The 24,319-nt window shown below is 36.2% G+C and overlaps 4 protein-coding genes and 1 long non-coding RNA gene across 16 annotated transcripts in view; 3 read left to right on the forward strand and 2 right to left on the reverse strand.

Moving 5' to 3' along the window:
• The window catches only part of LOC123871289 (heparanase-like), a 35,116-nt gene extending 34,013 nt beyond the window's left edge, over positions 1–1,103 (forward strand). Inside the window, exon 3 of the mRNA XM_045915006.1 lies at positions 1,091–1,103. The gene's annotated coding sequence lies outside the window, so the exon portion shown is untranslated. The remainder of the gene's footprint in view (positions 1–1,090) is intronic.
• On the forward strand, positions 112–3,209 carry LOC123871306 (phosphoglycerate mutase 1). The gene is made up of 5 exons (XM_045915043.1): positions 112–334; positions 835–1,067; positions 1,450–1,641; positions 2,114–2,186; positions 2,373–3,209. Exons 1-5 carry the CDS (start codon positions 232–234, stop codon positions 2,537–2,539), a joined length of 768 nt encoding a protein of 255 aa, XP_045770999.1. The 5' UTR covers positions 112–231; the 3' UTR covers positions 2,540–3,209.
• LOC123871305 (zinc finger protein 511) lies at positions 2,770–7,637 on the reverse strand. Of its 9 annotated transcripts, none has more exons than XM_045915037.1 (5): positions 7,163–7,299; positions 6,626–6,739; positions 5,094–5,239; positions 4,205–4,403; positions 2,770–3,903 (listed from the first exon to the last, which is right to left on the reverse strand). In XM_045915037.1, the coding sequence occupies exons 3-5, from the start codon at positions 5,234–5,236 to the stop codon at positions 3,565–3,567; spliced, it is 681 nt and encodes a 226-aa protein (XP_045770993.1). In that variant the 5' UTR covers positions 5,237–5,239; positions 6,626–6,739; positions 7,163–7,299; the 3' UTR covers positions 2,770–3,564. The 9 variants fall into 9 exon arrangements, with proteins under 9 accessions (XP_045770993.1, XP_045770989.1, XP_045770996.1 ...); XM_045915033.1 differs by lacking the exon at positions 6,626–6,739 and adding an exon at positions 6,799–6,988 and having other exon boundaries at positions 7,163–7,295; XM_045915040.1 differs by lacking the exons at positions 6,626–6,739; positions 7,163–7,299 and adding an exon at positions 7,511–7,637.
• LOC123871296 (ectonucleoside triphosphate diphosphohydrolase 5) lies at positions 7,492–23,113 on the forward strand. 4 transcript variants are annotated; one of them, XM_045915016.1, is made up of 11 exons: positions 7,492–7,624; positions 9,694–9,817; positions 14,734–14,877; positions 15,395–15,483; positions 15,887–16,056; positions 16,668–16,759; positions 17,269–17,422; positions 17,613–17,762; positions 18,076–18,248; positions 18,990–19,153; positions 19,654–23,113. In XM_045915016.1, the coding sequence occupies exons 1-11, from the start codon at positions 7,601–7,603 to the stop codon at positions 19,747–19,749; spliced, it is 1,380 nt and encodes a 459-aa protein (XP_045770972.1). In that variant the 5' UTR covers positions 7,492–7,600; the 3' UTR covers positions 19,750–23,113. The 4 variants fall into 4 exon arrangements, with proteins under 4 accessions (XP_045770972.1, XP_045770971.1, XP_045770974.1 ...); XM_045915015.1 differs by lacking the exon at positions 7,492–7,624 and adding an exon at positions 8,214–8,419; XM_045915018.1 differs by lacking the exons at positions 7,492–7,624; positions 9,694–9,817 and adding an exon at positions 11,906–12,105.
• On the reverse strand, positions 9,091–23,098 carry LOC123871313. The gene is made up of 3 exons (XR_006797250.1): positions 23,087–23,098; positions 18,294–18,295; positions 9,091–9,201 (listed from the first exon to the last, which is right to left on the reverse strand). It is a non-coding gene; the product is annotated as an uncharacterized LOC123871313 (long non-coding RNA).
• Positions 23,114–24,319: the final 1,206 nt, after the last annotated feature.

The following is a 24,319-nucleotide window of genomic DNA, read 5'->3' on the forward strand; positions in this document are numbered from 1 at the left end:
ACGACTTTCAAAAAGGAGGTTCTCGGCGCGGCGGTACTCAATTTTTTTTTTAAATTTCTCCAGGGTACCTAATCCTGGATCATATCATAGCACAAGGAACATTTATACTCTTCATAGCAGTAAGCAGAGGTCAACGAAGGTCAAACTGAGATTTAAAATTTTAAAAATACATTTCGCCGGCATCTTTCTTTGTAGAAAAGATTGTGAGGTATATTTTCTTAACTTAATATAATGGCTGCGAAGTACAAGATTGTTATGATCCGGCATGGTGAGAGCGAGTGGAATCAGAAGAACCTCTTCTGTGGATGGTACGATGCCGACCTAAGCGACAAGGGTAATAATTATTTATCGCACCCACTTCTCCGAAACAAACTATTCTTGCACCTTTATTACTTTTTGTGGTAGTTTTATTGTGAGTTTAAATAATACCATTATAGACCTTTAATAAATAATACTTACTGATAGTCTTGTACACCTCATACCATTTCTGTATGTATTTTGTATCTAAAAGTTGAAAAGCTAGTAATGTAGAAAGTATATAATAATTATTATAACAATATTTTAGATTGGTAACTAGACAGGTCTAAAATTGCTATAAAATGATAGCACTAGATTTAGACTGTACATTGTAATAAACTATATTATTAGAATTATCACAGGTCATAGTCCTGGAAGTAATTAATTATTGTGAAAAGGCATGGTTTTTCACATTAATGAATTATTAATATGAATCTAAAATAATAATAAGAAGCAATGTAGTGTTTTAGCAGTGTAGACCTATAGTGATTATTTGTTCTATTAGTGGTTTGAAATAAAACCAAGTTGTATATCTAGGGCGTGAAGAAGCACTATCAGCAGGCAAGGCTTTGAAGGCTGAAGGGTACAAATTTGATGTAGCTCATACATCAGTTCTGAAAAGAGCACAAATTACTTTGAACTCCATCCTCCAAGAGTTGGGTCAGACTGATATTCCCATCAATAAAACCTGGAGGTTGAATGAGAGACACTATGGTGGTCTCACAGGACTCAACAAGGCTGAGACTGCTGCTAAATATGGTGAAGCTCAGGTAACTTATTTATCCAGAACCAGTATTACCTTTACAGTAAAAAGGTCCAAATGCAATTACGCTGTGCTGCGCGATGCGGCAAATATAGTATATAGGATCACTTTGATGTCTGTCAGTCTGTCTCATCGTGTCTGTCAAGAAAATCTATAGAGTACTTCCCGTTGCCTTAGAATCATGAAATTTTGCAGGTAGGCTGTAGGTAAGTCTTATAGCAAAGGTCTTATGGAAAAAATCCGAAAACCATGAAACAAAAAAAAATAAATATCTAGCAACTTGTAGGTAAGTATAAAATTAATATCTACAAAGTGTTAGATATTAAATTTTCATTATTGTGATTTACTCACAATGAAACATTTAAGAAAACATTTACATTATGTTGTAGGTGCAAATCTGGCGCCGCAGTTTTGACATCCCACCCCCTCCCATGGAGAAGGATCACCCGTATTACGACACCATTGTAAAGGACCCACGCTACGCTGGCGACCCGAAACCTGAAGAGTTCCCCATGTTCGAGAGCTTAAAGCTCACTATTGAACGTACATTGCCTTACTGGAACAATGTTATTGTGCCTCAGGTAATTTTCTCAATTATTATTACAATTGACCCCTACCCCTACTTTTAAGGTGACACAAGCCGGTGCTTTCTTCATACAAAGTTTGTGTATAAATAGATAAGATTAAGAGTATGCTAAGCTCTAGCTACAAACTAAGATCAGCTGCTGAAGATTCGACAGTTAACTGACATGGAAACCGCAAAGATAGTATATTTTGCTTATTTTCATAGTATTATGTCTTATAGAATCTTAATATGGAGTAAAGCGGCAGATATTGGGAGAATTTTTTATTACAAAAAAGGGCTATAAACTTAAAAACCACGTGATTCCCTTCAAGAGAAGGAAATAGGTATTCTTACAGTAGCCTCTTTTTTAACTTTTGCTTACTTTAGTTTTAGCAAGAAGATGAGCACTTAATACTAAGACAAATCTTTAGATGTTTAGATATTTAGATGTGATAATCATGATAATTATTATTATTGTTTCCTTTTAGATCAAGGAGGGCAAGAAAATAATCATTGCTGCTCACGGCAATAGTCTCAGAGGCATTGTTAAGCATTTAGATGGTAATTTTAAATTAATTTACTCATAAAAAGTAAAAAACAAGTGCAAAACATTTTAAAATTCAGTCTATATTTCAATGGATGTACATTTTTTAGTCTGCCATTTTTGAAGTCATATCTGCCATTAGTTCTTGAACTATAAACAGATTTGGGGGTAGTTCGAACTATAAAACTAAATTTATTTTTCAGGTTTATCTGATGCTGCTATAATGGAACTGAACCTGCCAACTGGCATTCCATTTGTGTATGAACTCGATGAAGACATGAAACCAGTTGACTCCATGGTGTTTCTGGGAGACGAGGAGACTGTCAAGAAAGCTATGGAAGCAGTGGCCGCCCAGGGCAAAGCTAAGTAAACTTTACCCAAATAAAATTAGAAGAGATTACTAATTTTTAATTAAACAAAGCATTTTGACACTAGCTAAGGCAAAATGGTAAAATGATGATGCCCTATTAAAATATGTACACTGTAGGTTACACACATATTATTTAAGTAATATGCTTTGTTTAGTTAAAAATTCGACTGCAGAGATGGGGTTACTGCATATAAGTGTTATTTATTTGTTTAGGAAAGTGGAATAAAAACTCAGTTATTTAAATTTATATTTTAGTAGAAGAAAATTAGGTAAGTACATAATACATTTTGGAAAAAGTTTAGACAAGTTTATATTGAAAATCATAGGCATTTGGGCAAGTACCAATCACATACTAGCTCTTTTGACAGCTATTTATAAAGGGTAAAACATAAAGCGCCACCCAACTTCACTTGATCCTGTCTGTTTGCGCTGGCCTTTAGATGTTAAAAATGTACAATAAAAATTACTCAAAATATAAAAAGAAATATATATTATAAAAAGAAATATATATTATACATTGAAGAATTGTTACCACTAAATGTTATGCTTTATTTAATTATTATTGTTTTTTACTAAATGTTGAGCCTGAGATTATTTGAATACCTAATAACTGTGTTTGTAAGCAAAAATATTGTATGACTGTGTAATAAATGTATTATAATTTATAGAATCTTTTGGATTTGATTTCTTTTATATGACAAACCTAAATCAATGTTTATGCCTCAACCACTTTGAGGCTTAGGTATAAAATATATTTGGCCAAAGCCGAAGATTTCTAGCAAGCGCCAAAATTGAACAAACTGTTACGAATGCCAACAGGATCGTATTACTAAGGCTCCGCTGTCCGTCTGACTGTCTGTCAGCGAGCTGCATCTCGAGAACTGTAATAGGTAGAGAGATGAAATTTTCACAGAATGTGTATTTATTATTGCCGCTCTACCAAATAACAAAATAGCCGCTGTGAAAATTAAGTGTTATTTCTTCTAAGATGGTACAGAACCCTTGACTGATATTATTAATCAAGATTATGGCAAATTTTCCTTTAGATCTGACATTATGGCATCCATATCCACACCCTCAGATGTAGATGATTTTTGCTCTTTAGTAAATTTCTTCCCTTTATAAATAAAACCTCTTTGTTTATTGTTGGTAAAATTGAATTTTGGTTCCTTATTCCTAGCTTGCTCAGTCTCCATTGATTGTTGAGGCTTTTTATTCTTGGATCTACTTTGGTTTGCTTGTGTTTGCTTTGGTTTAGAATCAAATCTGAAGTCTTTAGGCAATTTGTGAACCTTAACACAATGATTTAGTCTCTCTTCAGTGTTCATAAATTTCTCTTTACACTCTTCTATGTAACAGGAGTACTGTAACAAACAAAATGATGGCCTGTTTATAGTCTGTTTTGTTCCTCTTATTTTTAACGTAAACAATTTTTTGAGGTTTCTAAGTTTTATTAAACTTTCTATTGACACTAGGTAACTTAACTAGCAAACTAACCCAACCAGGAATCGACCTAGAGCTCTAGGGACACTAATATTATAAATGCGAAAGCATGTCCCGGGGCCTATCCGTTGGACGAAATTTTGACACGGAAAATTAAAGAGTTTCCTAGATTCAAAGACTTCCTACTAATTACTAGATAAAGACCAAAAAAGAAATGCTTACAGAAGGTTTCTTAGAAGCCATAACTGCGAAGAAGGAATCATGTTGCTCCTGTATATGCAAGTCTAGGAGATGCGGGGAAGGCAACACTTTCTTGCACTGGCTGCAGGAATATCTATGCGAAGAGTTGTAATGGTTCTCGACGTGACGTATCGAATCTGTGGTGAACTTGCAACCTGCGACCGGACATCGCATTGGAGTACTGGAAGGAACCAAATGAAATTAACTGTTTTTACTGTTTACAATACAAACAAACTTGATTCAGGATATGTTTCGGAGAATGTGCCCCAACCTGCCTTTTGACCTGATTCCTGCCTCGCCTTACTATTGGAGCGCAACGCATCTCCGGTTTTGCACTTGAATATAACCTAGTCGAAATTCGAGACTAGCGGAGGAGCGGGAGGCAAATCGCTCTGCTTTTGGCTCGTCGGAGCGGTCGGGTTTGTTACCGGACTAAATCAATATTTTTGGCACTTAATGGCTTTTTAGTTAAGGGACAGCAGCAGCTAATCGTCCTCCCCGCGAGCCCTGACCTCCAAGAGGACCGGTGGATGATGAACACGGCGGTCCGTCGCTCACAGTATGATCCGCGAGTTGTTTGGCGTGCGCATGCCTCTAAAGAAGTTTGCGGGGACGTAGAGTCCCAGTGGTGCTGCAGTCCCTGCTTCAGCGGACAGCCGCTGGCGGAGTAACGAGGAGTTCTCGGTGCCTTGTGCTCCATCGTCAGCGGTGAGATAGAACTTTGTGACGTTTTTAGTCGGTAGGAGCCCACTGACGTGCTTCCTCGTAGCCGGTGGCATCCATGATGGATTTTCCTCATGGGAAAAAGGTATAGGTAGATACTAGGTAGGTAGGTTCATGTTTGGCGCACTGTGTAGGTATATATACTCACATGGTGGGACATTGTTCTTCTTCGTCTTCATCATAGACACCAAGCCTGGATGGTGGTTGATCGCCAAGGAATAAATCATCATCGAGTTTTCGACGGCCGACGCCATACTGGCTGAGTATGCTAAGCGTATCTATACTTTCCATTATCTGAAATTGGCAATGTAATCAGTCTGTTATTTATTATCAAATAATAATTACTTAGGTAGGTTACTAATTTTAAATTTTAAAAATTGGGCACCTGTTATTAAAATGAACCAAATTGAAATCTTACCCGAGCCCTATAAAGATCTGATTAACCTACTATAGCTTAAAAGGCGAGATACCTACTGTACCTACCTACTGTTGTCAAAGAAAACTAGAACTAATTGCTTCTAATTCTATTTTATCGATTGTTTGGACTTGAACGAAGTCAACGATCTATATTCTATAATCCTCAGACCTCAATGATGTTTACGTAAATAGTCCACGTCTTAATACAGCCCTAAAAAGTTGTAGGTAGGTACGCTATACTTAGGCCTAAATGGCCGTTACCTAAAGTTGGTTACCTGCGTAAGTTTTTAAAGGCAGATCGTAAGCTTATAGTACAGTATCTAGGTACCTACCTATCAGACACTATTGACTATACCTACTAAGAATAATAGGTAGGTATTATAGTCCCTACTAATGAGCCCCTAGTCTGGCTAACGAAAGTAGACTGGAAAAGCGCGGCAAAATATATCAATATGGCAGCCCCAATATTAGTGTGACAGACCTGGATTAACCTAATTTGATACTTTAAGAATTCCTTATTTTTATTTCTGTTCTTTAATATTATCGTACTAATTTTGGTGCTGCCATACCTACTGATATTTTTTATCGCGCTTTTCCAGTCTACTTTCGTTGCCAGACGTAGTAGGTATAATTTTTAACCGACTTCAAACAAAGGAGGTACTCAATTCGACTGTTTTAATGTTTTTTGTTGCCTTTGTTACGCGATTACTCCGCGAATTAGTTAGTTTAGTAGGTGGTCCCCGCAGTTCCATGTTTTGGTGAAGATCAGATGAATTTCTTCGAAGATAGAGAACGGAACTCCTCAACGAATAAGAGTAAGTCGCTCGCGATCAGTGTGATAGCTTAGTAATAGTTTAGTTATGTAGATAAGACAAGGTAGATAAGACTGGACTGACTAGTTTCTGAATCTGATAATAATTATAAGATGTTCAAGGCTAATAAACGTTACCTAGTGATGTCAGGTTCTAGCATCGATATACCTATGAGGGCTGTATCTCATGAACCGTAATAGGTACCTAGTGTTGAAAGCTTCACAGAATGTGTATTTTTATCGCCGCTTTAAAAAATAATAAAAAATTCAAAATGGCCACCATGAAAATAAAAAAATACGTAAGTGTTATTTCTTATAACTAACTACACCGACTTCCAAAATCACTTCAAAAGAAAATAATAATTTTTGTTTCTATATGTGTATGTATGTATGTAACTATGCAGACGGGTGAGCTACACGTTTAGATTTCTAGTTTCACTTATTATGCTCGCCAGACTTTATACATATACAATCTGAATCTCTATGGTTTAGGAGTGCTGTACCCTGCATCATCAGGTTTGAGGAGTTCAGACTTGGAGTGTTACCATGAAGCCGTTGTTTGAAACCTCAAATGTCAATTCAACATCAAAAATTCACAAATCCCCACAGCATAGGAGTTCAGTACCTTGCAGGCTGCACCATACGGATTCAGGAGTTGGGATCTGAAGTTCAATGATCTAGTCTTTGCTTGGTACATAAAATAATATTGCACCATCCCGTTCTTAAATCACTATAGTTTAGGCTGCGAATCCCCTGCATCATCAGGGTTGAGGATTTGGGTCTTGGAGTATAAGCTTTAAGTCGTTGGTTGGTGCCTACAATATTAATTTACCATGAGCTCTTCCTGAATCTTGATAACTTAGGCGGCAGTACCAGAAACCTTGGATAAATCGGTGTAGGTACGAAAAAAAACCCCGGCCCGAATTGAGAACCACCTCCTTTTTGGAGGTCGGTTAAAAAGAAAACGTGGAAGATGCACAGCTACTTACCTATCCGTTATAAAAATATCACCAAGTCGATACCTATATTTGGGTACATAGATACATCACTAGTCATACTTATTGTAAAAAAATATGTTTACAATACTTATCCTATACTGTATTGTCATTCATTATCATCACACGCGCCTTCTTTTGTCACTTTGTAATTTATCGCATTCAACAGAACACGTTTTTTACGTATTTCATTACAAATGACTTCTTAATACAATTGAATATTAGTTAAATAAGAATAGGAGAACAGTGTGACTAGGTACCTAGCCAAAAAGTTAGAAAACTTTGACTTGTGCAATCACAACAAAAAACGACTGTGAGTGTGATTACTGATCGAAAGCTAACCTTGATAAAAAAATAATCTGTTTGTGAAGTGACTGTTGCGGACCACGTCTTGTGGACTAAATAGAGACTAACATCGATGACAGCAACAAGATGAGCGAATTACGCCAAAGAAAGGTAAAAGAAAAACATGTTTGTAACCATCAATTTTTTACTCGATTCAACAACTTTGAGGTAATTTAACAACTCGAGTCAGATTGAATTCAAGGTGAAGCCCGATTTAGAGATTTTCTGCTAAAATCGCAGGGTCCTGTTAAATCTGGCTACACCAGACTCCAGAGACATGCTACTTAGCACGTCTCTGGGCTACACCAAGTCACACTGACAGCGTGAACTGTGAAGTAGGACGATTCAAGGACGATTCATAGAAAGTGATATAGAGCGGTCATAGTCTGTGATTGTTTTGAGCCATATTTGAGCAAGGGTTGAGAAAGCTCAGGTTTGTCTACTTGTGACATCTTGCGACAAACAGCAAACAATTAGCTCTGGCAAGCTTGTAAGAGATATTTGTATGTTATGCTTGCCGACCCTTGGTAAGCTTGCCATTCGATCCGATTGCCAATGTTTGCTCTAGATAATACATATTATGTTGTTTGTCGCAAGCATGTAGTACTGCCAAGGTTTGTGGTAGTCTGTGCAAAAAATGACAAACTTTATGTAGCCTGCGAATTGCGATGACAAAGATGACAAATTGTCGTTCGCTTCGCACATAATTGTTTTTCTTTCTCTGTGTTGACTGTTGTTTTTCGCTCAGTTTTTCAAGTTTTGGACACAGACAAGTGGTTTTGGAGACTAAAGTGAAAATATGAGCACTGCTATTTTGAAGAGCACAAATATAATTTATAATTGTTAAGGTTGTGATGTACATTTTAGCCCGATATGGGAAAATTCAGCACCTACAGATATTTAGAGGTGAGACTGAATTTGTATACCTACCTAGTTTTATTAGTAATACCTAGGAACCTAGCTCAGAAGTCATATTTATTTTAATAAACCCTAAACATAGGTATTATTGAAAAGGTACAACAGACCTAAATTGTAGTGATTACGGTAACTCTATTGTGAAAAATCTTACTATAGATTTAAGTCCAGGCCTTCGCCGGTTTTTTGGGTATTTTTTTTTAAAAATAAAATTGGCCAAAACACTCACACGGCGTTAATACCGCACGCTTATTTGCAAGATAAATACCAAACTCGTATTTCATTGAATATAGAATCCTTCACCCATTGTTTTTACAGCAAAAATGAAGCGAAAAATCATAGGTCTATGAAAAATACAGTTTTAACCATGTGTATGCACCATTACATATTCTGTTGATTTATCTTGTATTTTTTTTTTGACATTTTGCAGGATTAATCAAAAACTATTAAGCATGAAACATTTAATAAACCAACTTTCAAAACCACTACAAACTACATTTTTTTACTTTGTAGTGGTTTCAGAAGTTGATTTTTAAAATATTTTTATTTATATTAAGCTTTTTAGTGTAAGAAGTCATGTGTAAATTCTGTACCCTGCTTCATTAGGTTTGAGGTCGAACTCCTCAGTGTAGAAGTAACTCTCCTCCTAACTTGGAGTGTACTCATGAAGCTGTTGCTTGATGCCTTAAATATCAATTCACCATAAGAAATTCAGAAAACCCCACTGCTTAGGAGTTCAGTACTTTGCAGCATCAGGATTGAAAAGTTGGGATCTTGAAAAAATTTGTGTACATTGAATAAAAACAGACCGAATTGAGAACCACCTCCTTTTTGGAAGTCTATTAAAATAAATAAAAATCTGTTTTAGAATGTACAAGTAAAGCCCTTTCATGTTATGATACCCCACTTGATATAGTATATAGGTTAAGTATATAGTATCTTACTTTGAAGATTGAAAATACTAATCATTATATTCACACATTTTTTTGATGATGTACATGAACACATTTTAATTTATTTGATGATGTAACCAAAAATTCACAGTGTTCGGATTTTCCCTTTGCTTATGCTATAAGACCTACCTACCAGCCAGATTTCATGATTCTAGGTCAACAGGAAGTACCCTATAGGTTTTGGACAGACACAACGGACATAGGGACAGACAGACTGGTAACAAAGCGATCCTATAAGGGTTTCTTTTTCCTTTTGAGGTAGGGAACCCTAAAATAAAATAAAAACTTCAGAGATGTGTTTTATCTTTTCAGTTAAAAGATGATACCTCAACGTCACATATCAGCGTAAGGGGCAGGTCCCTGAAGCAACCGCGAAGACTTAAGAAAATATTTATTTTGCTGATTGTACTAGCGCTATGTGTTACATATTTTTTGGGTAAGAGTTTTTAAAAAGTATTTTACAATTTGGTTGACTCTGCATGGCTGAGAGTTCTAATCATTCTCAAAGGTGTATTGAGAACGATTAGGAGAACTCTCGAGCGAACGATGAGGCATATTGTATGTCAATCTGAATTGGCCTAGTGGACTATGGTTTTGAATTCTGAATGCTTCTCATTTTGAGACGAGATGCTCAGTAGTGGGACGGCGATGAGTTGAGATGGAGATGATTTTTAAGTTTCATTGAAGTTTATTTAAGAATAATATAACAAAATGTTTTAACTATTATTTTGGCTTTGGTTAGACGCTGATAAAATTAAGGATTTTAACAACAATAATCTGCATTAGGGATTTAGAAGATACCCAGCTGGTGCGCTCGAATTATAAGTAGCTACATTTATTTGAAAATTTCAATTATACATATACAAGCGGAGACCCTGAGACACAGGTTTTATTCAAACTTACTTCAGGGTTCCCAACACAAATGTAAAAGGACTTAGTTTAAAAAATAAATTTTCATTGTGTGTGTAAAGTGAATATATTTAGTAATTTAGTAATAGAGATATTGTTGCGAAATGCGACGCTCTGCGTGTTGATTGCTTGAATCACTCATCGCATCTACGCATTCACTATAAATAAAGTTCCTAGATTTCCAAATAAAATTACGATAAATCTAACAAGATACCTACTTTAAAAATTTGAATCTTTAAAAATTAAAAAACTTGTTTAATATATTATTTTATTTGAACTGGTTTATGAAGTTAATAAAATTAAGCGACTATAATAAAATATATACATGAATAATATGTAGTTTTTCTGGTGAAATAAATTCTCAGAGAATATTTATTACTTAGTCTTATGAGGACTAGGATTTTAAGACTTAAGTACATATTAATTAATCACTGGCTTATGCTTAAATTAAAAGCAAACTATGTACTTGTATCAATCTAATCCATATTAGTATTACAAATGCGAAAGTGTCTCTGTTTCTGTTTGTCTGTCTGTGTTACCTTTTCATGGTCCTTCTGTTTATCCAAATTTAACAAAAGGTACCTACATCCTGGATAGTGATTTTAGGCTGCTTTTTCTCCTGGTAAATCAGTTTCCACAGATTTAAAAAACCTAAATCCACAGGGACAATGTCGCGGGCATCATCTAGTTTTTTTTTAATTTATGTTGTTATCCATTTCATTATTATTTATTAATCTGACAAAGACATGTACATACATGAGCTACATACGTACTTACGAATCTATTTTATGTAAACAAACCTACTCTCTAATAAAGGTCAGCTCTGAACGTGTCTAGGTTACTGTAAAAGCTTGAACTACGATAAATCCTTAGATTTTCCGGTAAAACTTAAAATTTACCAAGTCATACCTATTGGTAAAAGCCGAACTATTCTTTGATAAATTTTGCTTTTAGGACTCAGTAAATCCAAGGTTTTACATCAGAAACGGTAAATATTAAAAATAGTCATAAGTCATGTTTAGACCATCATAATATTGTAAATGTGCTATGCAAAAACAAACGAAAGTCGAGTGGGTGAAGCCGAATGAAGGGACGACAGAGCGAGTCTTCTGGCGTAACCCATTTAAAAAAAATCAGCATCATTATTCATTATACATATAACCATATCAGCTCTATGGGCACGTGTTTAGAGTTCAGCGCACATGAGTTGTACCATTTATAAGCAGCTGACAGTCATAGTAAAAAGCCAGGCGTAGTAAACATTTTTTAAAACCTGAACTTCTTGAAATAAAAGTAGTACGTTGTTACGCACGTTTACTATAACTCACATATTAGTCGATACTAGAGCTAATTTCTTAAACTGGATCCTTTCAAGTAAAGATTTTTATATAAACCTGTGAGGATGATACTGCCATTGGTACAATTAAAATCTTATAAGCCTTCGTTGTCGTATTACTTAGTTTACAAATTGCGAAAAACCAAATTAAATTTGAATTTCGCGGGCAGAGCCGTCCCGAAATTATAATGTCGACGAAGACGCATGAACAAGGTTTTATATATCCAACAACTTTAGTGCCGCGTGCCAATTATTTTATCGCACGCCAAAGGTTCACCATCCTTGATCTAAGACTAGTTCAAAGCTTCAACGTCATGTTACTACGAAAATGTTACAAAATTCATCAGTGGTGTAGTGTGTCTTATTCGTTCCAGTTGCGATTATACATATTATATTATACTCGCTTGTCTTCGTTCCTATTCGCGAGTGAAAAATGACAAACGGAACTATTGTGCGTACATTACCGGTATTACTTACAGGTAGAGTTAGACTTTAGTTCATACTGTACCTAGTAGTTATTGCTGTTATCGTAAATGGAAATTGTTTTTTGGTTTAAATTGAATAGTTTATTCGTTTTCTTTAATAGCTTTTTAACCCCCGACCCACAAAGAGGGGTGTTATAAGTTTGACATCTGTATCTGTGTATCTGTCTGTGGCATCGTAGCTCCTAAACTAATGAACCGATTTTAATTTAGTTTTTTTTTTGTTTGAAAGGTGGCTTGGCTTGATCGAGAGTGTTCTTAGCTATAATTTAAGAAAATCGGTTCAGCCATTTGAAAGTTATCAGCTCTTTTCTAGTTACTGTAACCTTTACTTGTCGGGGGTGTTATACATTTTTAATTCACACTTGTTTACCTACAAGTGTGCGCGTGCGTTTTGCTACTAACATTTTACTAAAAAACTACTGGGCTGATTGTAAAGTGGATTTTTGCATGTGCAGTTTCTGAGCGCACTCTCTAAAGTATATTTGATAAAAATCCATAAGCAGGCGACCGCGACAGTTTGAGTTGTTGTTGGCCGTCGAGTTTCTTGCTGGTTCTTCTCTGTAGGAAAATCATTCCGAACCAGTGGTAGTGATGCATTTGACGATTCAAAAGTACTTGTAAAAGTTTATTTGAATTAAAAATATTTCTGTTCTATTCTATCGCGAAAGATAGTGCAACATTTAGCTCCACTCCACTCTGCGGATGTGCGTTCCGCTTAAGGTTCATACCTACTAACTAGTTCACAGACTCAATAACCGTGACGGTCAAGATTAGGTAATTTTGCGATCCGTGTAAAAACTGGTACTTAGGTAAGAGTTTATTTGAATGACCTTAAATAGACAATATAATTAATACTGTCAGATTTTTTTAATTAATTTATTTAAATATGATTTATTATTTAAATAAAACTACGTTCAATGATGGCGTGGGTAAGCTTAGTATCATTAACATTTTTAGGGTTCCTTAGTAAAACACTTTATGTTGACTCGTCTGTCTGATTTTGTATCTGTGTGTCACAGTCATTTAAATATCTTCGCAGATTATACAGACTCGACTTCGGTCCACTACGAGTCACGACTCGATTTTGTATGTGGATGGTAAGCTACTAAGAGTCCAAACTTTCAGCTCCTGAAAAGAAGCGATCGCTCAGACGATAGTAGCCAATGGGAGACCAGGCTGGTCTCCCATTGGTCATGCGGCTTTAGTATTTATTCGAAATTAATATTTGAACACGTGTAAAGTAATCGTTAAGGGCCATAGCAGACACAATGCTTTTAGCATCAGCGATCGGCGATTTAGGTGGTTTTCGGAAGCTTGATGCTGCGATTGAACGCTTCACTTTGCCACATCATCTACTACAATCCCCAGCCGCAGCGATTAAATTGATTTTATTATTTATTAGCTAATGCCCGTGACTTCGTCCGCGTGGCTTGAGGTTTAAGAGAACTCTTTAATTTTCCGGGATAAAAAGTAGCCCATGTCACTCTCCAGGTCTTTTCTGTACCCATGCGAAAACTCACCTCAATCCGTTGCAACTTGCAACGTGATTGTAGGACAAATCAACCAACATTTCCTTACGCATTTATAATATGGGTCGGGATAATATTGATCGGGGATTATGTCAATACAGCCATCAAGAGGCAGAAAGATCTCAAAGCGCGATGCAGCATTGGAACAACGGCTAAAAAGCGCGCTTTCAATACAGCGATCCAACGTAGACAGTCGTCAAAATACGATGTAGAATCGATGCAGTTGCAAATTCACTGAACGCTGATGCAAAAAGCATACTGTCTGCTATGGCCCTAAAGTAGCGAATGATGATTCAACTGGATAACTAAACAATAAGTTCAAACACTTTAGCTTATATCAACTCATGCAAATGTTTTCGATGTCACATATCATTCAGCCACGAGAAGTACAACATAATAGAATGTATTTGTTTCACATTTATGATTTAGTCTGTACGTGTTTAGATAACAAACCTATACGATACTCAATTAATATCCACTATGCCATTGTTATAAACTTAGACATTTATTGTAAAAATACTTTACGTCAGCCGTGTAGTTTTTCCATAAGGCTGTTTGGAGGTCTACTGCTCTATTGTGTTGTGATCACAGGATGTTAAAAAATCGGCCAAGTGCGAGTCGGATTTGCACACGAAGGGTTCCGTACCGTCGTCGTACAAAGAATAACACTAATGCATTTTTTTTAAATTTTCATGGCAGCCATTTTTATTATTTGTTGTTATACAGCGGCAATAGAAATACACAGTCTGTGAAAATTTTGACTCTGTACGTATTATTTACAAGATACAGCCCATTGATAGACAGACGGATGAACGGACGCGCCATTTTAACTTTATGTGTCAAAAAGGTCAAAAGTACGATTTAAGTCCTTATTTTAAAGGTGAACCGTACTTTTGACATGACAGTGGAGCCATAGAATTAAAATGGCGCGTGAGAAGTCATTTTGTACGGAATATACAGTGAGTTATGTGTTAGTAAATTTTTTTACAGTAGGTACTTACCACAATGTGGTGTAAAAATCCATTGCATTGCACAAGCATTATATATAATCATGAAAAAATCATGGGTGTTTATTGAGAATTTGTTTTTCCAGGGCTTTTCGCGGGCCAGACACAGTGGTTCGATGGGCTGGCCAAGAGTCTGGGGTACGAGAGCGTATACCACCATGCAGTTATTATCGACGCTGGATCCTCTGGGACGAGAGTCTTGGCGTATAAGTTTAGAGTGCCGTTTACAGGTTGGTTCCGTACATCATTTTACATATCCGGTACGCATATTCAGCTATATCTCTAATCTCTACAAGACCGGCTTATAGAACGGCGTAGAGTTATGATTTCTTTCTTTCGAAGCAACTTTTTAAGGTTAGGTAGCGAATAAGGTCACTGTATTGTTCTATTAATCTTTTGTGTTTCTTCTGTTTATGGTCTATTAAGCGAAGGTTAATAAATAAGTACCACCTACCTACTCTATTCATTGATTTATGCGTTTTTTAGTTTTACTTACTGATACCAGAAGTTACCTATAGGAGTTTCTATTTTCTCAGAAAATATACATGACATAGATTATGAATCATAATTAAATAATCATATAATTAGTCATAAGTTATAACTTATATATGTATTATGAAGAATCTTATCTTGTCACAGCGTTCCTCTCTCTTAATAATTACATAATGATAAAATATATGTACATATTTGTTTATGCATATTAGACTGCAACTGTTATGTAAACATATGAATGTGTTCTCTTTTCAGTATTTGGTCAAGCAAGTCTAGATTTAGTGGATGAATATTTCGAAGAAACTAAACCGGGTTTATCGTCTTACGTCGATGACCCGGAAAAGGTAAGTACCTAAGTATTTTCAACGGGTGAATAATCTTCACCTAATCGAAGAGGTGTCTATCGATTCGTCTAAACCGTGTAATAGATACAAGCTTTTGTTGTTATAAAATGGCAGGCGAAAAATACAAATTGGCGGTAGAGACGAAAATAGTTCGAGATTTATACAACCTGCAAGTGGTGATCTCAATTTCTCTACATATTTTTTGTTCATTAGACTACCACATGGGATCATTTAAGGGGCGGACCTACAAATTCCTGAAAGGCCAACAACGCATTGACGGTTCCTCTGGTGCTGCAAATGTTCATGGGCAGTAATCACTTAACATCAGATGACCCACCTGCTCGTTTACTCGCTATTTTTATAATAATAATAATAATAATAATAATAATAATGACATTTTCAGGGTGCGGAAACGATAGTGCATTTAGTGAAAAGATCGGAGGAACGCATTCCTATCGATGTAAAGAAGAAATGGTCGACACCACTGATCGTACGAGCCACAGCTGGCCTTCGGCTTCTGCCCGAAGACAAGGCCGACATGCTTATAGACGCAGTGGCCAAGGCGATCGCACAGTAAGTTCTTAGTTTAGACTTTAGAACCTCTTATAAGTAAAATCTCTTCCCATGTACGCTTATTTCTTTTAAACTAGGCAACAGATTTTTATATGGTTTTGATCAATAGATAGAGTGATTTAAGTGAAAGGTTTATACGCATACTTTAGTAATGTTTTGTATTAATTTGCTGGAATATGACGATAATTGTTCAAGAGGTCGGAAGAAAGCAAGCCCACTGGGAGCTTTTATCGAAAATGATGTCTTATTTATTGAAATATAATAAAATAGCTTTTGTTTTGTATTCACCACTACACATGCTTTTATCATAAACAATTAAAAAAAAATCACATATCCAAAACTCGAAATAGCAATTTTAGGGCGATCCAAAAATTATTGATTGTCTACACTCCTCTATGGAGTGCGGAGAGACATGTTTGTTTTGCGTCTCGGTCTTTCCATAATCAAACTACGAAGTTAGAGCAGGATCGAATGCCTACTCTATAATCTACAGGGCATTCTGTGGTGTATGACGCTTGTGGGTGCTGCATCAATGTTAGCGACTGTTGCCAAACCGCGATTGGACGCTGCGTCCTGCATAGCGTTTGAAGAGATTGGGTGTTTATTTCCAGGCTGGGCTACGATGTCGGCGAAAATAGCGTGGAGATAATGAAGGGGTCCGATGAAGGCATCTTTATTTGGTACACCGTCAACTTGTTGCACAGTGAGTGTCACTTAAACTGTCTATATTGCCAAGAGAATATAATATAATAGTATGTATATCGCCAAAAACTGAAAAGTTCTTAAAGCTAAGAAGATCAAGTAACATTAACAATAATATTTTAGATGCCTAATCACTTTATCTACAACGAGTTTTCCGAGATTGTTTAGGCCATTTTCATTGTTTTTTTTCGATCGATGTAAGTAAGAGAAATTGCTCCGCATATACATATAGACGATGGGTCAGAACTCATCACTTCATTGTTTGTCTGTCTTGTCTGTCAAGAAACCTATAGGGTCCATTATGTTTCATGACGAAAAGTTAAAGATTTGTGTTTCCGAAATAATTTGTTTGCTAAATCACATCAAACTTGCGCAGTCTGTCATTAACTTGCAAATTTTTACTATACTGGTTTGAGATATCTTGCACGATGGTGCGGGAACCCTTCGTGTGTGAGTCCAACTCGCACTTGACCGGGTTTTTTAAGGTCAAAACTTGGATGTTGGTTACAGATTTAATGGGCGTAGAGACAATGGCAGCTTTAGACTTGGGTGGCGGTTCGACTCAAATCACGTATCAATTGAACGAGGAGGATACGCAACTGTTTCCCGCCAAAGATCAGTATATTGTGCCGGCCGGAGAAAATATTACCATTTATACACACAGGTGAGATTATTATTATTATTATTAATGGCGTAATAGGCGCTTACATTATGAGATTCACATTCCAAGATACATTCCATAGGCTACTTTTTATCCCAGAAAATCAATGTGTACACACGGGATTTTTAAAAAGCCTATATCCATGCCGCGGGCATCAGCTTGTCATTCATAATTCACTTTCATATCTTTTCAGTTATCTAAAATTAGGTCTGCTAGCCGCTCGGTACGGTACGTTCAGACTCGAGACGAGTGACAACTCCACGAGCGATTTTAAGTCTGTGTGTGTGGACCCTATTGTACAAAAGGAGAAATGGATCTATGGCAACAAGCAGTACGCTATTAGGTAAGCTTACAAACTATTACGGAATTTAAATTTTAAAACTTAGATTTTTCACAGCCACTCATTTTTTCACGCACAAACTCGAGTCAATGCCCCACCTACGACGCAGCATTGACCCCGGGTGGCCTATCTACGCAACGTTCGTTGACCTCTAGCGTTAGCCAGATGTTTTATTTGCAAAAGATTGTGAAATTTTAAAAATAGAAGATTTTTTATTTTTCTTTTTCGTGGAATCTTATCAGTTATTATCAGTACTATCACCTGTCTTCGTTTCGCTAGTGTTCTGGTTACACCCTGTATTATTATTGTATTCCAGTGGAGCTCCGCGTCCGGATAGTATGAAAAGGGACGCAGTGTACGCGCGCTGTCACGACCTGGTCAAGCGCTACGTAATGAAGACCTTGGACTGGGAACCCAAAACCGCCCCGCGGGGAGCTGTCGCCGCTATGAGCTACTTCTACGACGTGGCTGCCGATGCTGGGATTATTGGTAAGGTTAACTACTGATTTAGGTTTTTAAAAGTCCCGTGGGAACTCCTCGATTTTCGGAAATAAAAAGTAGCCTAAGTCGCTCTCCAGTTTGCTAACTTTATCCTGCATGGATGAACTGGAGAGTGGCTACTTTTTATTTCCAAAAATCAAAGAGTTCAATACGTGATCCGACGTCCGGGCATTGTGACAAGTTATCATGCATGTTGGACAGCAGACGACACTTTAAGCTGATTTTAATGTTATAATATAATATAATAATATATGTTAAATAATAATGGGATGTGTGTTATCCCTGCACCAAATGAATGATGCTTATGATTTCATCTACGTGGATTTAGGTTTTTGAATTTCTCTGGGAACTCTTTGATTTTCTGGGATAAAAAGTAGCCTATATCTTCTTTCCGGGATGTAAGCTATCTCGGCACTAAATTTGGTCAATATCGGTTAAGTTAGTGAGCCGTAAAAAGCTAGCAGACAGACAGACACCAAGTTTCGCATTATCGATGTTAGTATGTGTAGTGTTTATGTACATGCTTACCTACAGTGCGTAACAAATGGATTGTTCCAAAGTACCTACATCTGTCATGCAAATATAGAAATCAGTCACGGAACCGCCGTTTTAATGCTAATACCTTTCAGTATGCAAGTATGGATGTAGATTTTGTTATAAGTTTTAGTACTTATTTTATTACTTAAAATAAACTTTAAATAGTTTTTAACCTTTAATTTACTAATTTAGACGTAATGAAAGGCGGCACAGTCTCCGTGGCCCAGTACCGAGCAAGCGCCATCAAAGCGTGCTCTGCGTCGAACGTAGACCAACCGTGGGCCTGCGTCGACCTGGTCTACGTAGTCACCCTACTGCAAGATGCGTACAAGATTCGTGACAACGAGCGCATATCGGTGAGTTGAAATTGAAAGGTCACTTTTTAAGTGTACCTTCAAGCAGGTTCTAAGCCTTAGTAGTTCAACGTTTAGTTAAATAGTTAAAGAGCGGATTGAATTCCGAAAGGTCCGAAAGGTTTCCGAAAGGAAAGGCGATTCAACCCCACTACCGTGTAGTTTCTTAAAAGCTTCCGAGACGGTCAAGCGGCTTGATGTCATGCACGTAGTTTTATTTTGCTTGCTTAAGCAGCTTGATGTGCCCGTTAAGCAGCTTTAGCCAGCAAATGGCACTTTTCTTATTTCTCGAACACTGTCCGAACGTCGCGTCAAGGAAAAATATAAAATCGTATCAATCGTCGCCAAACACGTAAATGCTGGACTCAAGCATCAAACAAACATTGTAAACAGTGAACATGCTTGGCTCAAGCAAAAATTTACGTGCTTGAAAGTCACGGAAGCCCTTTACTTTCCTATTAGCTTGTCTTGATGAACAGAGTATAGTGAGTCTCTCTTTTCAGCTCTTCAAAAAGGTGAACGGTCACGAGGTGTCGTGGGCCCTGGGCCTCGCCTACACCACCGTGATGAACCGCATGACCGTCGCGTCGGCTGCCTAGCAGCGTTCCCACAAGTATTTACATATGCGTTTCAATTAAGACGACCATCGCGAAATATGGTAAATTTTGAGAAAGGACTCGCCATATTTGCTCTGTGTCAACTGTTAACTGTCATGTCCAAAGTACAAGTTACTTTTTTTTTTTGTTTGGTGGCTGTTTGTAGTGCTAAACCAGCACAACGCACTTCGCCAGTGTCGAGTAGCTTGAGGGAGGCACATAAGAGATTGGTCGGTAGTACGATAAACCGTACTTTAGACATGACTGTTGACACATAGACCAAAAAATATGGCGAATCCTTTCTTATTTACGCATCATACATGAAATTTAATGTCAAAATAATTGTACTTAAATTCGGGTGTAAGGTTAATCGCACTTTGGATACGAATTTGTATCGTGCGTGAATGTGTGAATACTGGTCGTATGAATTGAGTGCGAGTACTCTTATACAGAATGCGATTTTCTCTATCAAATAGGCAGTGTCCCAGTGATATCGCTTTCGTGATGAATAATAATCTATATTCGAGATAATTCTCTTATTTTATCCCATCTGATTGCACAAACATGTTTGTTAGTAAAATCAATTCAAGTCCAACGCACAAAAGTTGATCTATTTATAAATCCCAACAAGTTCGGATGGTTACCAGATGTCGGAACTACACGCACGACTAACTCGGACTTAGGCGCTCCCACAGTACTTGGAAAGTCGGGATTGTTCGTGCATAATCGCACGAGTTAAATTCGTACGAAAACATCCGAAGTGCGGGCGGCCTTATTGTTCTGGTAAGTTTTACAGAGCGTTGTAACGCTCTGTAAAAATTACTAGACTCAGTAAACAACCAGTAACAAAAAACGCTTGATTGTTACTTGTTAAACGCTTGGTTGTACAAGTTTGATATGTGAAGTAGGTACCTGCCTCACCGATGGTCTCCTTAATTGAAACACTTAGTGCTTTTCGAATTATTTATGATTGTTTGTATTTATTTCATTCGTATTTAAAAGAGGTTTATTCGTAGTGCTCTCCAAACAAACGTAGTTTGGATCTCATTTGAATAGTAATCCAGTAAACTCAATGAAATATTTGTCTACGTTCTAGGAACTAATATCTACATAATATGTCTGTCGTTTTCCAGATTTCCGTTAAAATATTCAGTTTAAAAGTTACACAGTCTCAAGGATTTAGATACAAATATTTAAACACGTGTAGCTTTAAAACTATTTATTTTTACAGAAATAAGGCAAACTACAGACATAGATAATAATTTCTAGAACATGTCTACATTTTACATTGAGTTTGATTGGTTAATATTCAAATGTGAACCAAACTACATTTGTATGGAGCAAGTGACGGAGAGACCGCCGTTAGTTCTAGAATGGACTTCACAGAGATTAATAAATGTTTGTTCGTTTCAAACGTTCCGTGTTTGACTTTAACTTAATTTATTATTATTATAATAGTACAATTCAATACGTATATTAGATGTAATTTATCTATGTATTCTACAAAATGACGATTTTATGCTGATTTTATTTTTCTACTGCGTAGATTTTGTTACAATCCTTTTTCAAAAATACATTGAACTGAAATGATAATTAATTATAGAAAAATAATGTATTTTTCGGACAGCAACGTGATTAAAGATTTTATAATAACGATTAAGGTTTTTCAAATTTTTACACTGAATTTTGTAATAATATCGACTCTTTTGTACTGAAGTTCTTTTGAAGACATTTTTTCTAAGCAATTCATTTTTTTACTTAAAAGTGCAAACTCGCAAAAATAAACTGCATTCCTCAAACTTATTTTACGTACGTGACAAAAGTTCGCACAATTTTTTATGACCTTATAATAATTTACACATAACTTGACATAAAAATATTATGTAATTTCTTACAATGATAAAAATAAATGGTTGTCTGTATAATAGGTAGGGGAGTAGGTATATTAAATGTATTTTTTTGACTATTACTTCATCAATAATATTATATTTTTATTTATTTATTGCTGCTTAAGCAAATAATAAATATTACCATGTGCTGTGTTAATTTTATGGTGACCACGTGATTTTCTATGAATTTTATAAAATATGAAAACTGTATGTATAATATTGATTCATTGTGAAATAGTATTTATATAACATAATTTAATATAATTAATCTTATAGATCTTATTGTGTATTTTGTGATAGGTAGTGAAAATTTTAATATTTCTACTCGGGTGGGTATACTTAATTTTATCTTTTAGATGGTTTAGTTGAATGGGTTAATAAAACAGGTGTTACAGAATTAACATTCACTCAATGGCAGTAGAATTTATGTGCGTCAGTTCAAACTCGAACTTGTTTATTTTTTTCTATATTCGTATAAATATATTTACGTTCACGTTTTTATGAACAATTTTTGCTTGAACGAACACGCACAGATGAGTCTTTGCGCCCCTAACAAATGAGTGAACTTATATTCTGTACTCGAATATTTTAATTTAAAAATTGTATAAGGGGTTGACAACTTTATCGTTTAATTTAAATGGATAAATACATATGTTGTTTAAATAGTTACATTACACATTTCGTACACGTAATGGCATATTATACACATGACGTGTGTAGCTACCATTACAGCTAAAGTATCTTCATTATGCCCTCTCTTCACTCGCGTGCGAGCTACGGCGCGGGAGCCCGTAAACGGCGAGAATTATAGAGATTAATCCGATGGAGCATTTCAGATATTAGCATTAGAAAAATCACGTGAAATATGTAACACTCGCTATCTTTACGTAGCCTGCGAATATTTAAGAAGCAAAATCTCACAAAATTTGAAAATTATGCCATTCAAGTCATCCCGCTTTATTGTTTAAATTTAGCGCGCGCGTTGTAATCGACCTGAGCTAAAGAGCGCGAGCGAGAACACTTCCGTCCCTGCGTGTTAGAAAGGGAAAAATATCTTGTTCAATTCAAGAAGCAAACAATTTTTGCACTTAAAATAGTTATAAGTGCAAAAAATTCACTAGGTGTGAAAACTAACCTGCGAAAATCAGCGATATTGATCTTGATCATAATTCGTAATTTAATGTAGCGAACGATTTATTACGAGAATTTGAAAAATCACTTTCCTTGAGAGATCGCCTATGGAGAAAAATAATAATTTAATCAAATGAAAATGATTTGAAATTAGCAATCATGCCCATCGCGAAACAATCCACACTGACACTAGTATCTCGCGCCATTCGCGAGCTTTTGCCCCACGATTTGCGCACAAGTGAAGAGCGGGCTTTAGCTTTCATTGCACTGTTTATCTATTGTAAAAGTACCTAGTGAATTGGTGTTTATGTAAATTGTACAAAATTTAATAAATGTTATATTTTAAATCATTGTTTTATTTATTTATTTAAGAGGGGTCTCTCTGTCACTCGCTCCATACAAACGTAGTTCGTCTCTCATTGGAATACTAACCAATTATACTCTAACATCTACATAACTAATATCTATGCCTGTGGTTTTTCAGATTTCCGTTAAAATATTCGGTTTCAAAGTTACACAGTCTTAAAAATTCACATACAAATTTTTGAGACCCTGTAATTTTAAAACTACATATTTTTAGAAAAATCTAAAACACCACAAGCACAGATATTAGTTTCTAGAATATGTCTGCAAAATTTCATGGACTTTGGTTGCTTAATATTCAAATGAAATTGGGGCTACGATTGTATGGAGAAAGTGACGGAGAGAGCCCTGTCAAGGCCTTTATCCGATCTAAGTGGCTTTGCACGATTTTTTCGCGCTGGCGAATATGCTATTACATATACTGCGTGCACATATGCAAATGTCAGATGCGAAATAGTCTTTATCACTTCCGCACCTCCTTTTTTCGATTTCAAAACTAGCCCTTGACTGGGATCTTACCTGATGGTAAGTGATCATATCGTACTACAACGCACTGAACGATACAGTAACCGGCAACGTACCGAAACGCTTAATCGCATAGCGGCACGTCTTTACCGGCTCGTTTTATTGCGTATGGGCGTCTTTCAACTCGGGCACGGCAGCCGGGGAAGCCTAAATGTATGAAGCTGGTAAAGCGTAAATACATGTCATCAATTTGAAGAATAATAAAAAAACCTGTATTTTTTTAAATATTTATTGAGAACCATAATATTAGTACAATAAAAATCTTACGTTCGTGTGTTCAGTCTCTAACAGATTACAAACAATAATAATTATCTAAGTTAATGGATTATAGACTATAGATGCTATTTATACAAAGCTAGACGTATGGGTAAGATAACTACATTACAAAAAATACATAGATATTTATAACTACCTCCTTTGACTTCTTCCGCGTAGATTAAGGTAACTCATATTCCCAAGACCGTCCCCGGGATGCAAGTTATCTTTGTACCAAATTTCGTCGATTTCGGTTTAGAAGGATGGGCCGTAAAAAGCTAGCAGACAGACATACACATTTTCCTTTATCAAAATTAGGGTAAGTAAGTATAAATTTATGAAGCCGAAATGTATGTTCCTAGCAGTTCCTAGGTCCATAAACGCATTTTAAAAGTAAAAGCTATTGTTTG

This window comes from Maniola jurtina, chromosome 13 (assembly GCF_905333055.1).
Source record: "Maniola jurtina chromosome 13, ilManJurt1.1, whole genome shotgun sequence".
Classification (NCBI taxonomy): Eukaryota; Metazoa; Arthropoda; class Insecta; order Lepidoptera; family Nymphalidae; genus Maniola; species Maniola jurtina.

Excerpts from the sequence above, each read along its gene's own strand:
- LOC123871306 (XM_045915043.1), top strand. The coding sequence starts at position 232 with ATGGCTGCGAAGTACAAGATTGTTATGATCCGGCATGGTGAGAGCGAG. Across the intron at positions 335-834 it reads TGCCGACCTAAGCGACAAGG|GGCGTGAAGAAGCACTATCA; the intron begins GTAATAATTATT and ends TTGTATATCTAG. Across the intron at positions 2,187-2,372 it reads CATTGTTAAGCATTTAGATG|GTTTATCTGATGCTGCTATA; the intron begins GTAATTTTAAAT and ends TTTATTTTTCAG.
- LOC123871296 (XM_045915015.1), top strand. The coding sequence starts at position 8,387 with ATGGGAAAATTCAGCACCTACAGATATTTAGAG. Across the intron at positions 9,818-14,733 it reads ATGTGTTACATATTTTTTGG|GGCTTTTCGCGGGCCAGACA; the intron begins GTAAGAGTTTTT and ends TTGTTTTTCCAG. Across the intron at positions 18,249-18,989 it reads TGCCGATGCTGGGATTATTG|ACGTAATGAAAGGCGGCACA; the intron begins GTAAGGTTAACT and ends TTACTAATTTAG.
- LOC123871305 (XM_045915033.1), bottom strand. The coding sequence starts at position 6,888 with ATGGTGCAATATTATTTTATGTACCAAGCAAAGACTAGATCATTGAAC. Across the intron at positions 5,240-6,798 it reads CGTATGGTGCAGCCTGCAAG|ATAATGGAAAGTATAGATAC; the intron begins GTACTGAACTCC and ends TGCCAATTTCAG. Across the intron at positions 4,404-5,093 it reads GAAGAACAATGTCCCACCAT|TACTCCAATGCGATGTCCGG; the intron begins GTGAGTATATAT and ends GGTTCCTTCCAG.